Source organism: Solenopsis invicta, chromosome 16 (assembly GCF_016802725.1).
Source record: "Solenopsis invicta isolate M01_SB chromosome 16, UNIL_Sinv_3.0, whole genome shotgun sequence".
Taxonomy (NCBI): Eukaryota; Metazoa; Arthropoda; class Insecta; order Hymenoptera; family Formicidae; genus Solenopsis; species Solenopsis invicta.
This window is the reverse complement of record NC_052679.1, coordinates 24,115,589-24,129,907: the sequence shown is the minus strand read 5'-3', so window position 1 is coordinate 24,129,907 and position 14,319 is coordinate 24,115,589. Positions and strand designations below refer to the sequence as shown.

The 14,319-nt window shown below is 28.2% G+C and overlaps 3 protein-coding genes and 1 long non-coding RNA gene across 7 annotated transcripts; 1 reads left to right on the top strand and 3 right to left on the bottom strand.

Moving 5' to 3' along the window:
• The first annotated feature begins 3,067 nt into the window (after window positions 1-3,067).
• On the top strand, window positions 3,068-11,753 carry LOC120359785. The gene is made up of 3 exons (XR_005576562.1): window positions 3,068-3,320; window positions 9,929-9,999; window positions 11,626-11,753. It is a non-coding gene; the product is annotated as an uncharacterized LOC120359785 (long non-coding RNA).
• Window positions 4,388-7,467, bottom strand: LOC113003826. 4 transcript variants are annotated; one of them, XM_039458858.1, is made up of 5 exons: window positions 7,321-7,464; window positions 7,085-7,201; window positions 6,774-6,889; window positions 6,333-6,444; window positions 4,388-4,673 (listed from the first exon to the last, which is right to left on the bottom strand). In XM_039458858.1, exons 2-5 carry the CDS (start codon window positions 7,086-7,088, stop codon window positions 4,537-4,539), a joined length of 369 nt encoding a protein of 122 aa, XP_039314792.1. In that variant the 5' UTR covers window positions 7,089-7,201; window positions 7,321-7,464; the 3' UTR covers window positions 4,388-4,536. The 4 variants fall into 4 exon arrangements, with proteins under 4 accessions (XP_039314792.1, XP_039314791.1, XP_025990779.1 ...); XM_039458857.1 differs by having other exon boundaries at window positions 4,389-4,673; window positions 7,085-7,207; window positions 7,321-7,467; XM_039458859.1 differs by having other exon boundaries at window positions 4,441-4,673; window positions 6,801-6,889; window positions 7,085-7,207; window positions 7,321-7,466.
• Window positions 10,188-11,795, bottom strand: LOC105202824 (pheromone-binding protein Gp-9). The gene is made up of 5 exons (XM_011171514.3): window positions 11,659-11,795; window positions 11,436-11,541; window positions 11,098-11,213; window positions 10,730-10,841; window positions 10,188-10,475 (listed from the first exon to the last, which is right to left on the bottom strand). The coding sequence occupies exons 1-5, from the start codon at window positions 11,698-11,700 to the stop codon at window positions 10,336-10,338; spliced, it is 516 nt and encodes a 171-aa protein (XP_011169816.2). The 5' UTR covers window positions 11,701-11,795; the 3' UTR covers window positions 10,188-10,335.
• Window positions 11,796-12,318: 523 nt separating this feature from the next.
• On the bottom strand, window positions 12,319-13,770 carry LOC105202825. The gene is made up of 5 exons (XM_011171516.2): window positions 13,729-13,770; window positions 13,504-13,609; window positions 13,165-13,280; window positions 12,726-12,837; window positions 12,319-12,480 (listed from the first exon to the last, which is right to left on the bottom strand). The coding sequence occupies exons 1-5, from the start codon at window positions 13,768-13,770 to the stop codon at window positions 12,383-12,385; spliced, it is 474 nt and encodes a 157-aa protein (XP_011169818.1). The 3' UTR covers window positions 12,319-12,382.
• Window positions 13,771-14,319: the final 549 nt, after the last annotated feature.

Below are 14,319 nucleotides of genomic sequence, written 5' to 3'. Positions count from 1 at the left end.
TAACTGTAAAAAAATACGCAAGTACGCTTTGAAATTAAAATTTTTAAATTTTCTTTTGAAAATCCAAGGAAAGATTTATATTTTAAAAACTAATTTTAAATAATTAAAATAAAAATTTAAAAAATAAATAGACTTGTTTGTGAGATAATATGTAATACATTAAAATTTTTTTTTAATCTTAATATTGTTCTTGTATTACTGCTAGAAAGAGATAAACGTGAAAAGTTAAAAAAAAAGTAGAAAAAAAAACAGAAAAAGCAGAATATAAATCCCATTGCTTCTTTTATATGTGTAATCTTTCTAGGGTCATATAAATTTTATCAAAACTTGTTCTCATCTAATTGCGGATTCAAAAAAACGGTTACCTAAAAAAGTGGATTTTAACTTATAATAAATTTAGGACATTTTGTTTATTAAAATATATTTGACATGTTACATTTTATAAATTATATGTATGGTTTTTAATTTTTACGGGTGTGCATTAATGGTTGTGTCCACATTTTACCATAAAAGACGACTTACCGACTGCACTTGTAATTTACTAAACGCTTAGACGACAGCCGCGGACGCGCGCCGAGCAGGTTTGAGTGAAACGTACAGGCCCCTACTGAACATTTTTTTCGGATTTTTTTTGTATAATTTTTCAAAACATTTGTAATTTTTTATGAAATATTATAAAATCTAAAAAAGTTAAAAGTATTTTTTAAAAATTGTGAGACAAGAAATCTCAGAATATTTCAGAATTCACATGTATAAAGGATTCTAAGAAAAGATATAGACTTTCTAAGTATTTCCGAAAAATGTTTTAATTCGTATAAAAATTATGAGAAAAATTTTAACTAGGGATGTTTTAAAAAAAAATATAATAAAATATGAAAAATTACGTATAATTTTAGAATCGTTCTGAGAAATATAATCTTTATAGATAATTACAAAATCGTTCTAAGAAATATAATTTTTACAGATAATTACAGAATCGTTCTAAGAAATATAATCTTTATAGATAATTACAGAATCGTTCTAAGAAATATAATCTTTATCATGTTTTTTATTTTTCGTGGAAAAAGTGTAAGAAGATATTAGACGATCTGAAGAATTTCACATAATTTCACATGCAATCATTCTGAAAGTTCATATTTTATATTGTTTAAAAATATAATATCTCGATCAGAACTATCCTATTAAAAATTATGAAAAATCTTTCAGATTATCAAATATTTCTTCGCACTTGTCCAAAAAATATGTTTCCTGCTAGATAAATTGGACGCATTGATCCTAAAGTTGATCGGCACGATTGCTCGATTTAAGTCCATTAGATTCTTTTTTGTGGGATCACATAAAGAAATAAGTCTACAAAGAAAAAAAAAAAAATAGAATAGATTTATAGGAAACAAAAATTTGTCGAAGCATTGGCAACAATAAAACCATAAATAGTTCAAGAATTACAAATTCGTTAAGTAGTCTCCTTTGATGTGCATGATGTGCAGGATTAAAAGTGATGGACACATTAAACGTCTTTTATCAATAGATACTTACACATATTAATACTTTAAATTTATTGTTTCTGAACTAAAAAGTATGATTGTATTTCATAACTTATGGTTCTTTTTACAGTTATATTTTAGATGTTGTTGCCATCGTGTTTAAAATAATAGTTCAATAATATTATTTTGCAAATATACGAGGTGTGTTCAAAAAGTATCGCGAATTTTGAATTTTCGCGGGTTACGTATATTCGAATTTCGATCTTTTTGTGGCGTTATGTTGGTACTCATGTCTCTCACTTATGCCGACAAGCTCGGCCATTTTGAATGTTCACTTAATTGTTGACAGCTGCTTTGCTTGCACGTGTTTTGGATCGTCTTCGATTTTTACCTATTCAAAAAAATGGATCAAAGAACCTGTATCAAATTTTGTGTGAAAAACGAAATTAAGTGCGCGGATGCATTCCGAATGTTGACTGTGGCATACGGAGAAGCTACCTTGGACCGAAGCAACGTTTATCGGTGGTACAAAATGTTCTCAGAAGGCCGAGAAGATGTGAACGACGAAGAGCGTGCCGGACGCCCGAGCACTTCAACAACAGACGAAAAAATTAATGAAGTGGAGAAAATGGTATTGGCCAATCGTCGAATCACCGTTAGAGAAGTTGCTGAGGACCTAAACATATCGATTGGCTCGTGCCATTCGATTTTTATCAATGATTTGGGCATGAGACGGGTCGCCGCGAAATTCGTACCAAACGCCCCTGCTCACACATCGTTGCTTGTGCGCGACTTTTTGGCCAAAAACAACACACTAATGATGCCGCAGCCACCGTATTCCCCAGATCTGGCCCCCTGTGACTTTTTCTTGTTCCCTAAACTGAAGAGGCCCATGAAAGGACGACGTTACGCTACGCTTGACGAGATAAAGACGGCATCGAAGGAGGAGCTGAACAAGATAAAAAAAAATGATTTTTTGAAGTGCTTCGAAGATTGGAAAAACCGTTGGCACAAGTGTATAATATCTCATGGGGATTACTTTGAAGGGGACAAAATAGATATTCATGAATAAATAAATAATTTTTGAAAAAACACAAAATTCGCGATACTTTTTGAACACACCTCGTATTCTTTAATCTTATAGAAATATTGCATTAATACTATTAATGTGAATTATTATGCATAAAATATTTATGAGTTTTATAATTATTACATTTAAAAGTTATAATATTCCTGTAAGAGTTAAAATATTGAAGTAAATAGTATTATTTACTTCTCACATAATATGCAAAATAATATTATTAGGAGCGGACATATAATCATTTTTATTAATACTAAATAACGTTTTAGCAATATTACAATGTAATATTAAAAATTTAATGTAATATTAAAAAGTTTTACACTTTTAGAAGACTTTGTACATAATTATTACATCTATTGGACACAGAACTCTAGCGATGTAAAATATTAAATACATATATTTTATAAATATATACATTTAATATTTTATATTTAAACAATAACAGGAAAGTTATTCCGCATATATAAAAATTATTAAAATTGTAATTTGTTGCTCACATTTATAAAAAAAAAAATTTTTATCTTTTTGCTGACACTGTGTTAAACTGATTTATCACGAATAAGCGTCTATAAATATCCAGTATTTACAAATCATCATCACGAAGAGACAGTTCTTATGATCACTGCAGTCAAGCAGTGTTGGTGACGGGTCTTGACATGAATAATAAACGATAGATATAAGTATGGTTTAGGTTTAGGCAGTATGGAAACAATGTGAATTTATTTTTCCGAGTGCTTTTTATTTATAATTTTGTCGTGAGTATTCTGAAGTGTGATACTGATCTAGAAAATTTATTTTATTGTTATGTATATACTTAGTTGAAAATAACGTCCTTTATATTAATTTAACGAACGTAACAGTAAGGTTATTCTAATTTCACACTCAAGGACTGAACATCTTGCACGATTTATATTTTCTCTTCTCCCATTCGAGAGGAAAAAACAAACGATGAAGTTTGATGCAAGTTTAATTCTGAGAAGTGGGAGTAGGTCAAAAAGAGTATGTGACATTTCGACATTAATTTTATACGTTATTGACGTTATGTTTTTGATCATTAATGACGTAACTAATGATAAGAAACTCACGACTCATTGACTTTGTTTATATTTGTTGTATTTAATTGCAGGAAAGATTTCTTAAATTTGTAAATACCATTAGAAAGATAGCGTATTGCGTTCTTATTCTGCTTCAATCTTGGTTAACATAACCATCAGTTCTGAAAACAGCTATTATGACACAAATGTCAATATACTTCACTTAGGAGGGGATACCTTATCATAATACTAATCTGAGCTTCAGGCATCAATGTCGCTTATTTTGTCATATATAATGGAACAATGCCGTTTATTAATTTTTATAAAAAAATTTTAATTTTGTACGTTACAGCAAAGATTTTTTACAGATATATATTTCTATAAGGTGATTAGTAGAACACCATAACTAACAAACTGATGTTCATGAGAATTATAATGTTCATAAGAATTATACTGCCGTAATATTTACATTATTATTAGAAAACAAAATTCAGCATCCCCCTTCTTTCCTCCATTATTTTTAGAATATTCCCTAACAACAAATGATATCGTACGAATATTCTAGACTAGAATAAAGATCATTTATTTTCTTTTTGAAAAACTTTATAAAGTACCTATTACATTAAAGATAGTTTTATATTATTAACAACGTTACGAAAAGTGTATATATTTCTTCATTTATTAAAAAATTTAACATAATAAAAAATATAAAATTTGATTTTATTAACGTTTCTTTATTAATTTCTTTATTTATATAAATGGAACAAATAAAATTAAACACTACTTTTATATTATTCAATACGCTTTTATTAAACCAGGAAAATAAAATGGAGTATATGAGAATACATATATCTTTTATTTAGTGTATATTATATCTCTTCATCAAATGTTTATTATTTAATATAACATGAATAATATTCAACATTTGTATTTATATTTAGTCCTGTTTTTCTTCTGTTTCTATTACTTCTTTTGTTTTTTTCTTGTTCATGTATTTTTTTAATACATAAATACTTTTCGTGGTGCATACTTGTAAAGCGAAAGCTTTCTCACATTCTTGCGCAATATTCCTCGCTACATAAAAAAGTTAAAAAAAAAAGATTTTTAAAAGAATGTTGAAAAATCGATAGACATACTTATTTTCTATTATATGCATGTTATTATGTTTTAGTAATAAATATATTATTTCTGAAATAACATTTTATATATATATATATATATATATATATATATATATATATATATACACGAGGTGTGATCAAAAAGTAAGGTGACTTTTCATTTTTATAAAAAAATATTCATTTATTCATCCAAAATTATGTTATCCCCTTCAAAATAATCCCCTTCTGATACAATGCATTTGTGCCAGCGCTTTTTCCAGTCGTCAAAACATTTCTGAAATGCACTTTTGGGTATTGCCTTGAGCTCCTCCAGCGATGTAGCCTTAATCTCCTCAATCGTAGCAAATCTTCGTCCTTTCATAGGCCTTTTCAATTTTGAGAAGAAGAAAAAGTCGCAGGGGGCCAAGTTTGGTGAATACGGTGGCTGAGGCATGATGATAGTATTGTTTTTGGCCAAAAAAGTACTCACTAGTAACGACGTGTGCACAGGTGCATTATCATGGTGCAGAATCCATGAATTTTCTTTCCACACTTCCGGACGTTTTTTTCTTATTGATTCACGTAAACGCCGCATAACCTCAAGGTAATACTCCTTGTTTAACGTACGACCTTGTGGTAGGATTTCTTGATGCACAACGCCATGGTAATCAAAGAAAACTGTGAGCAAAACTTTCACATTCGAACGAACTTGGCGTGCCTTTTTCGGTCTTGGCTTTCCTGGGCTCTTTCACTGGGATGATTGGGCTTTGATTTCGACGTCATAACCATATACCCATGTTTCGTCACCAGTTATAACCCTTTTGCGCAGATCAGGATCATCATTGACGTCGTTCAACATATCTTGGGCTGTTCATGCGACGCTGCTTCTGATCAAAATTAAGCAGTATTGGAACGAATTTCGCTGACACACGTGTCATACCCAAAACATCCGTTAAAATTGATTGGCATGAGCCAAACAATATGTTAAGATCATCAGCTATTTCTCTAATCGTGTTTCGACGATTTTTCAACATAATTTCTTTCACTTCCTGAACATTTTCGTCGGTTTTTGACGTGCTGGGGCGTCCAGAGCGAGGTTCATCGTTAACATTTTCTCGGCCCTCTTGGAATAACTTATATCATTTATAAACATTTTTTTTGCTCAAAGTTGACTCACCGTACGCCACTGTCAACATTTCAAGAGTTTTTGAACACTTAATACCATTTCTTACACAAAAATTAATACAAACTCTCTGCTCCATTATTTTCAACAGCAAAAAATCGCCGAGCACGCAAACACGAGTCTAACCTTTATGCCTCTCACATAAAAACAACACATGTTATATAGTCAAAACTGTGAACATATGATCGTGACGAGTGTACCAACACAAAAAAAAATTTTGAAATTAGAGTGTACAGAGCGCGCGAAATTCAAAAAGTCACCTTACTTTTTGATCACACCTCGTATATATATATATATATATATATATATATATATATATATATATATATATATATGTATGTATGTATGTATACATATATGTATATAATGTTATTTTATACTGACTATTGACTATACTGACAATAGTTATACATATATATAATTTTTATTATTAAGTGTGACATAATTTACCTTTTTTTAAGCATATACGCGCAATTTGGTGTGCTACTCGTATAAACCTCTCATCAATTATTTCATCTAGTTTTGCATGAATTTCTGCTTCCTTAATGATTGATTCATCCATCTGCAATGTTATTAAAAAGAAATTTTAAATGACAGCAAATAATAGAATATAATTTATTTCAATACTTTGGCGCAACTTTAGTAATATATAACCTAAAATGTTGTTTATTATATATCAAATATCGTATTTATACTAACTGCATATAATAATACTAATTACTGTATAAACTCACGTTAAACAGATATAACATTTTATTCTATTAATAATTATTGTATTATAACGTTATCAATTGTTTAATAATTAAAAATTTTATTATTTGTCATGACATATTAATCTTACGTTATATAAAAATTATATAAAATATCTATAACATATTTGTAAATATTTACAAAATTCAGTTTTTTTAAGACACATACAACAAAGCAACTATTTATTCTCGTTCTTTCTGCATTCGCAGTTTCAATATGTACTTTACTAATTATTTCTTCCTCTGTATATATGTCATCTAAAAATAAAATTGATCAGTGCAAAGAAAAATGCGTATTTTAACTAAATATTAGTTTAAAACGTATTACAAAATTGTAAAGAAGGAAAAACATCTAATTAAATCGGATAAAGCATAAATTTAAATTGATTGAAAAACTCAAATGAGAAACAACGCAAGCAATCTGTAATGATTAAAATTATAATTATAATTTACACATAATTATTATAACTTATCCTCAGATATATCCTTTTCATTTAGGCAAGTTTGAATATTATCCCGAATGTTTTCTATTTCATTCTTTAGCTTTAGTCTCGGTTTTGTTGAGCTAGACTGAAACTTATTAAATGTTATTTTAATTATTTTATATATTTTAAAAATATATATCATTTAAAATAATTTTTTCGCAATTTATTAAGATGGTACACATAATGTGTTAGGATGATACTTACATCAAATATTAAAACACAGGCGAACAGCACGAGACTTTTCATTCTGTACAATTTATATCCTTACTATTATAAGCAAAATTATTCAAAATAACCACAGCTACAGCGTACGAGGTGTGTTCAAAAAGTATCGCGAATTTTGTGTTTTTTCAAAAATTATTTATTTATTCATGAATATCTATTTTGTCCCCTTCAAAGTAATCCCCATGAGATATTATACACTTGTGCCAACGGTTTTTCCAATCTTCGAAGCACTTCAAAAAATCATTTTTTTTTATCTTGTTCAGCTCCTCCTTCGATGCCGTCTTTATCTCGTCAAGCGTAGCGTAACGTCGTCCTTTCATGGGCCTCTTCAGTTTAGGGAACAAGAAAAAGTCACAGGGGGCCAGATCTGGGGAATACGGTGGCTGCGGCATCATTAGTGTGTTGTTTTTGGCCAAAAAGTCGCGCACAAGCAACGATGTGTGAGCAGGGGCGTTATCGTGGTGCAAAAGCCAATTTTTGTTCTTCCACAAATCCGGGCGTTTCTGGCGGATTGCTTCGCGCAAATTGCGCATAACTTGCAGGTAATATTCCTTATTGACCGTTCTACCCTGTGGCAAGAACTCATGATGCACCACGCCTCTGCAATCGAAGAAAACTGTCAGCAAAACTTTCACATTCGACCGAACTTGGCGCGCTTTTTTCGGTCTTGGTTCGTGCGGCAGCTTCCATTGAGATGATTGAGCTTTGGTTTCCACGTCATAACCATAAACCCACGATTCGTCACCAGTTATGACCCTCTGGAGCAAATTTGGGTCGTCGCGGACAGAGTCCAACATCTCATTAGCAATGTTCATGCGATGCTGTTTTTGGTCGCAATTGAGCAATTTTGGTACGAATTTCGCGGCGACCCGTCTCATGCCCAAATCATTGATAAAAATCGAATGGCACGAGCCAATCGATATGTTTAGGTCCTCAGCAACTTCTCTAACGGTGATTCGACGATTGGCCAATACCATTTTCTCCACCTCATTAATTTTTTCGTCTGTTGTTGAAGTGCTCGGGCGTCCGGCACGCTCTTCGTCGTTCACATCTTCTCGGCCTTCTGAGAACATTTTGTATCACCGATAAACGTTGCTTCGGTCCAAGGTAGCTTCTCCGTATGCCACAGTCAACATTCGGAATGCATCCGCGCACTTAATTTCGTTTTTCACACAAAATTTGATACAGGTTCTTTGATCCATTTTTTTGAATAGGTAAAAATCGAAGACGATCCAAAACACGTGCAAGCAAAGCAGCTGTTAACAATTAAGTGAACATTCAAAATGGCCGAGCTTGTCGGCATAAGTGAGAGACATGAGTACCAACATAACGCCACAAAAAGATCGAAATTCGAATATACGTAACCCGCGAAAATTCAAAATTCGCGATACTTTTTGAACACACCTCGTATATATACTCTCACTGCAATATATAAAAATTATAGGTTACGTTAAGTTAAAGAAACAAGTTCATAGATCATGCAAACATTGATTAACGTTAATAAATATAGGTACTTTGCATGTATAATAGTGATACTTTAATATTACTTTTCAGTGTAGATTAGAATTTTATATTTTGATATTATAATATCAAAATATAAAAATTTCCGAATTTAGTACTAACTGTAACTTGTTAAAATTAATTTGAACCGCTAACTGTATCTTGGTTATTAGATTAAAATAAATTGTAATTTGAAAGACCAAAGAATATCTCGTTGTCGGTCTTATATTATTCATTGTTTATTTAGTACGAGAGTAAAAAGATTGATAAAAATAATTTGTTTGTGCGCGGAGAGCGTGCGATTTAAAATCTGTTATCAGATTGTCAAAGAATTTGGTGTTTGCAAATTTCTTATACTAAATAATTCTTAGATATAGTATCAAAATATAAAAATCTCCGAGTTTAGTGCTAACTGAAACTTTTGGAAAATAATTTATTTATTTGCTGAAAACGCGCGCCGATTATTTTTAACAAGATATTGAGAATTCGCACTAAATTTAGAGAACTTTATATTTTTATAATTGTATCATATTTTTATAAAATACATACGGGAATCACAACAAAATCTACGTCTGTCTCTTATAAAAAAAATCATCAGGTGTGAGAGTTGAATGCTTATGGAGAATACTAAAATTTAGGTGTTAAACTTTTAAAAGAACGCCCAAACTTGAGTGTGATTTTAGACCGTTGAAGGTTATACTTAATTGAGGTTTGACGCCTAAAGAAAAATCTCACAAAAATATATCCAACTAGGCGTTGACGGTCCAAAATGATGAATTGAAAGTTAAAATCCTTAAGTGGAGATTTATTTGAGAGTTAACTGTCAATTTATGTGTCATTTTGGACCGCTAATGTCTAATTTTAATTGGAAAAATTCTGAATGAATGATTAGTTATTCAAAATAATACCGTTTTATTCCAAATATCAAAATCAAATATTATAATTTTTAATAAAATTTAAAAAAAGCGAAAATTTTTATTATACTTATTTTCATCTACCATAAATTTTTTTAAATAATAAAAATGTGACTAAATATTCATAATATTTAATTATATAGATATTATAAATCTACCTGTTTGTGTTGCAGAAAACAAAGAAGAATCCGAATGTAATATCACGATAATAAATTATAAATTTATTGAATTATGAAATAAATTTGTAAGTATAAATTTGTATATATTACACTGAAGTGAGTTTTATATTAATAACAACATTACAAAAAAAGTACATATTTCTTGGTTTATTTAAAAATTTGACATGATAAAAAATATAAAAATTGAGTTTATAAATGTTTCTATTTTATTTATTTATATAAGTGTAACAAATAAAATTAAACACTACTATTATATTATTTAATACGCTTTTATTAAACCAGGGAAATAAAATGGAGTCTAAGAGAATACATGTATCGTTTATTTAGTATATATTATATCTTTTGATCAAACGTTTATTATTTAAGTTACCATGAATAATATTCAATTTTTGTATTTATATTTAGATCTGTTCTTCTGTTTCTTCTATCTCTTCTGTTTCTTCTCTTACATGTTCTTCGTGTCCTTGTAATTTATGCACACTTTCTGCGATGCATACGTATAGAGAAAAACATTTCTCACATTTTTGCGTAATACTTCTCGCTGTATAACAAAGTTAAATAAATATAATTAAAAGAATGTTAATAAAAGGGATATACATATTTTTAGCATATGGCTATTATACTTTGGTAGCAAATATATTATTTCAATTATAACATTATAAAGAAGACATGAAAAAGATATTTAATAAATATTTTTAATATCTTACTTCTTGGTAAAAAGAATGTAACTTTTATATAATTATACTAACAATAATTATACATATATATAATTATATTACTATTGACATAGTTTACCTTTTTTTAAACATTTACGCGCAATTTTGTGTGCTATACCTTGGTCACGACCTTCAAATAGTTCATTTATTTTTTCATGAATTTGTGTTTCCTTAATGGTTGCTTCATCCATCTACGACGTTATTAAAAAGAAATTGTAAATGATAGCAAATAATAGAATATAATTTATTTTAATATTTTGACGCAACTTTTGTAATATATAACCTAGAATGTTGTTTATTATTAATCAAAAGTCATTAATAATTATTGTATTATAACGTTATCAGTTATAAAATAATTTAAAATTTTATTATTTGTCATGACACATTAAAAATTTGCATTATATTCAAATTTTATAAAATAAGTAAAACATATTTATAAATACTTACTAAATTCAGCTTTTCCATGGCACATGCAACAAAGCAACCAACTTTTCTTGTTCTTTCTGCATTCACAGATTCAGTATGTACTTTAGTCATTAGTTCCTCCTCCTTGTACATGTCATCTAAAAATAAAGTTGATTAGTACTAAGAAAAATGCCTTTCTTGAACAAAATATTAGTTTGAAAAGCATTACAAAATTGTAAAAAAGAAAAAATGTGTAATTAAATTAGAAGAAATGTAATTTGAAATTGACTAAAAAACTCGAATAAGAAACAGCGCGGACAATCTGTATATGTGATTATAATTATAATAATTATAATTCACACATTATTATTATAACTTACTCCGAGATAAACCCTGTTCATTTAGACAAGTTTCAAGAATATTCTCAATATTTTTTTCTTCATTCTTTAGCTTTTCTTTAAGTTCTGTTGAGCTAGACAGCTGAAACTTATAAAATATTGATATTTTATTTATTTTGTATATGTACTTTATAAAAATAGACATTATTTAAAATAATTTTTTTGTTTTAAGGTGGTGTATATAGTTTGCTAGGATAATACTTACAGCAAATAATAAAACACAGGCGCAAAGCACGAGACTTTTCATTCTGTATAATGTATATCCTTACTGTTGTGAGCAAAATTATTCAAAATAACCGCAGCTACAGCGTATATATACTCTCACTGCAATATATAAAATTCATAGGTTAGGTTAAAGAAACAAGTTCGTAGATCATGCAAACATTGATTATGTAGCGTTAATAAATAGAGATAATTTGCATGTATAATGATGATACTTTAATATTACTTTTCAATGTAAATTAGAAAGAATGTATTTTATATTTCGATATTGTTAGTATCAAAAAATAAAAAGTTCCGAATGTAGTACTAATTGCATCTTCTTGAAAATAGTTTATCTATCTGCGAAATTTGTACATATTACACTGAAGAAAGTTTTATATTGGTAACAACCTTTACAAAAAGTGTATTTATTTCATTGTCATTTGAAAAATTGACATGATAAAGAATATAAAATTTGATTTTATAAATGTTTTTATTTTATTTATTTATATATTAGTATAACAAATAAAATTAAACAATTTTTACTTTTAATTAATACATTTCTATTAAACCAGAAAAATAAAATAGGGTATAAGAGAATACATATGTCTTTTACTTAATGTATATTGCATGAAACGTTTATTATTTAAGTAAACATAAATAATATTCCATTTTTGTATTTATATTTAGACTTGTTCTTCTGTTTCTTCTACCTCTTCTATTTCTTCTTATACATGTTCTTCGTGTCCTTCCAATTTATGCATATTTTCTATGATGCATACGTATAGAGAAAAACATTTCTCACATTCTTGCGTAATACTTCTCGTTGTATAAAAAGTTAAATAAGTATAATTAAAAGAATGTTAAAAAATACATATGCATATATGCATTATATGCATGCGGCTATTATACTTTGGTAACAAATATATTATTTCAAAAATAACATTATAAAGAAGACATAAAAAAGATATTTAACAAATATTTTTAATATTTTACCTCTTAGTAAAATTAATGTAATTTTTATATAATTATACTAACAATAATTATATTACTATATGTGACATAGTTTACCTTTTTTCAAGCATTTACGCGCAATTTTGTGTGCTACATCTTGCATATTATGATCAACTGTTTTATTTATTTTTGCATGAATTTGTATTTCTTTAATGGTTGCTCCATCCATCTACGATGTTATTAAAAAGAAATTGTAAATGACAGTAAATAATAAAATATAATTTATTTTAATATTTTAGCGCAACTTTAGTAATATATAACTTAAAATGTTGTTTATTTTTAATCAAATATCATATTTATGCTAACTGCATAATAATATCAATTACTGTATAAACTCACGTTAAACAGATATAACATTTTATTTAATTAATAATTATTGTATTGTAACGTTATCATTTTTTAAATAATTTAAAATTTTATTATTTGTCATGACACATTAATCTTGCATTATATCAAAATTTTATAAAATAAATATAACAAATTTTTAAATATTTACTAAATTCAATTTTTTCAAGACACACGCAACAAAGCAACCAAATTTTCTCGATTTTTCTGCATTCACAGATTCAGTATGTACGTTAGTCATTATTTCTTCCTCTCTGTATATATCACCTGAAAATAAAATAAGCAATGCAAAGAAAAATGCGATTTTTTTAACAAAATGTTAGTTTAGAAAGCATTACAAAATTACAAGGAAAAAAAATGTGTAATTAAATAAGCAGAAACGTAATTTTTAATTGACCAGAAAACTCAAATGAGAAACAGCGCAGGCAATCTGTATATCTAATTATAATTATAATAATGTAATTCACACATTATTATTATTATAACTTACTCGGAGATAAACCCTGTTCAAATACGCAAATTTCAATATTATCGCGAAGATTGTCTATTTCATTCTTTAGCTTTTGTTTTAGTTTTGTTGAGCTAGACGGCTGAAACTTAGAAAATACTTTTACTTCATTTATTTTATACATGTGTTTTAAAAACATACATTATTTAAAATAATTTTTTCGTATTAACGTGGTATATGTATATAGTTTGTTAGGATAATATTTACAGCAAGTACTAAAACACAGGCACAAAGCACGAGACTTTTCATTCTGTGCAATTTATATTTTTACTGTGAGAAGTAATATTATTCAAAATAATCGCAGCTGCAGCGTATATATACTCTCACTACAATGTATAAAATTCATAGGTTAGATTAAAGAAACAAGTTCGTAGATCATGCAAACATTGATTATATTACATTAATAGATAGAGATAATTACTTGTACAGCACAGAACTTACAGCAACATTGTTACAACGTTGCAACAATGTTGCAACAATATTTCTGCAAGCAGAAGATTGCAAAAATATTGTTGCAATGTTGTAACAATGTTGCTGCAAGTTCTGTGCTGTATAAGAATAATATTTTTATTATTACTTTTAGTATGGATTTGAAAAGATGTATTTTATATTTCGATATTATAGTATCAAAGTATAAAAATCTCCGAATTTAGTACTAACTGTATCTTCTTGAAAATAATTTATCTATCTGCGGAAAGCGGGCGCTAATTATTTTTAACAAGTTATTGAGAATTAGCACTAAATTTGGAGATCTTTATATTTATATAATTTTATCGTACTTTTAAAATACACAGAAAA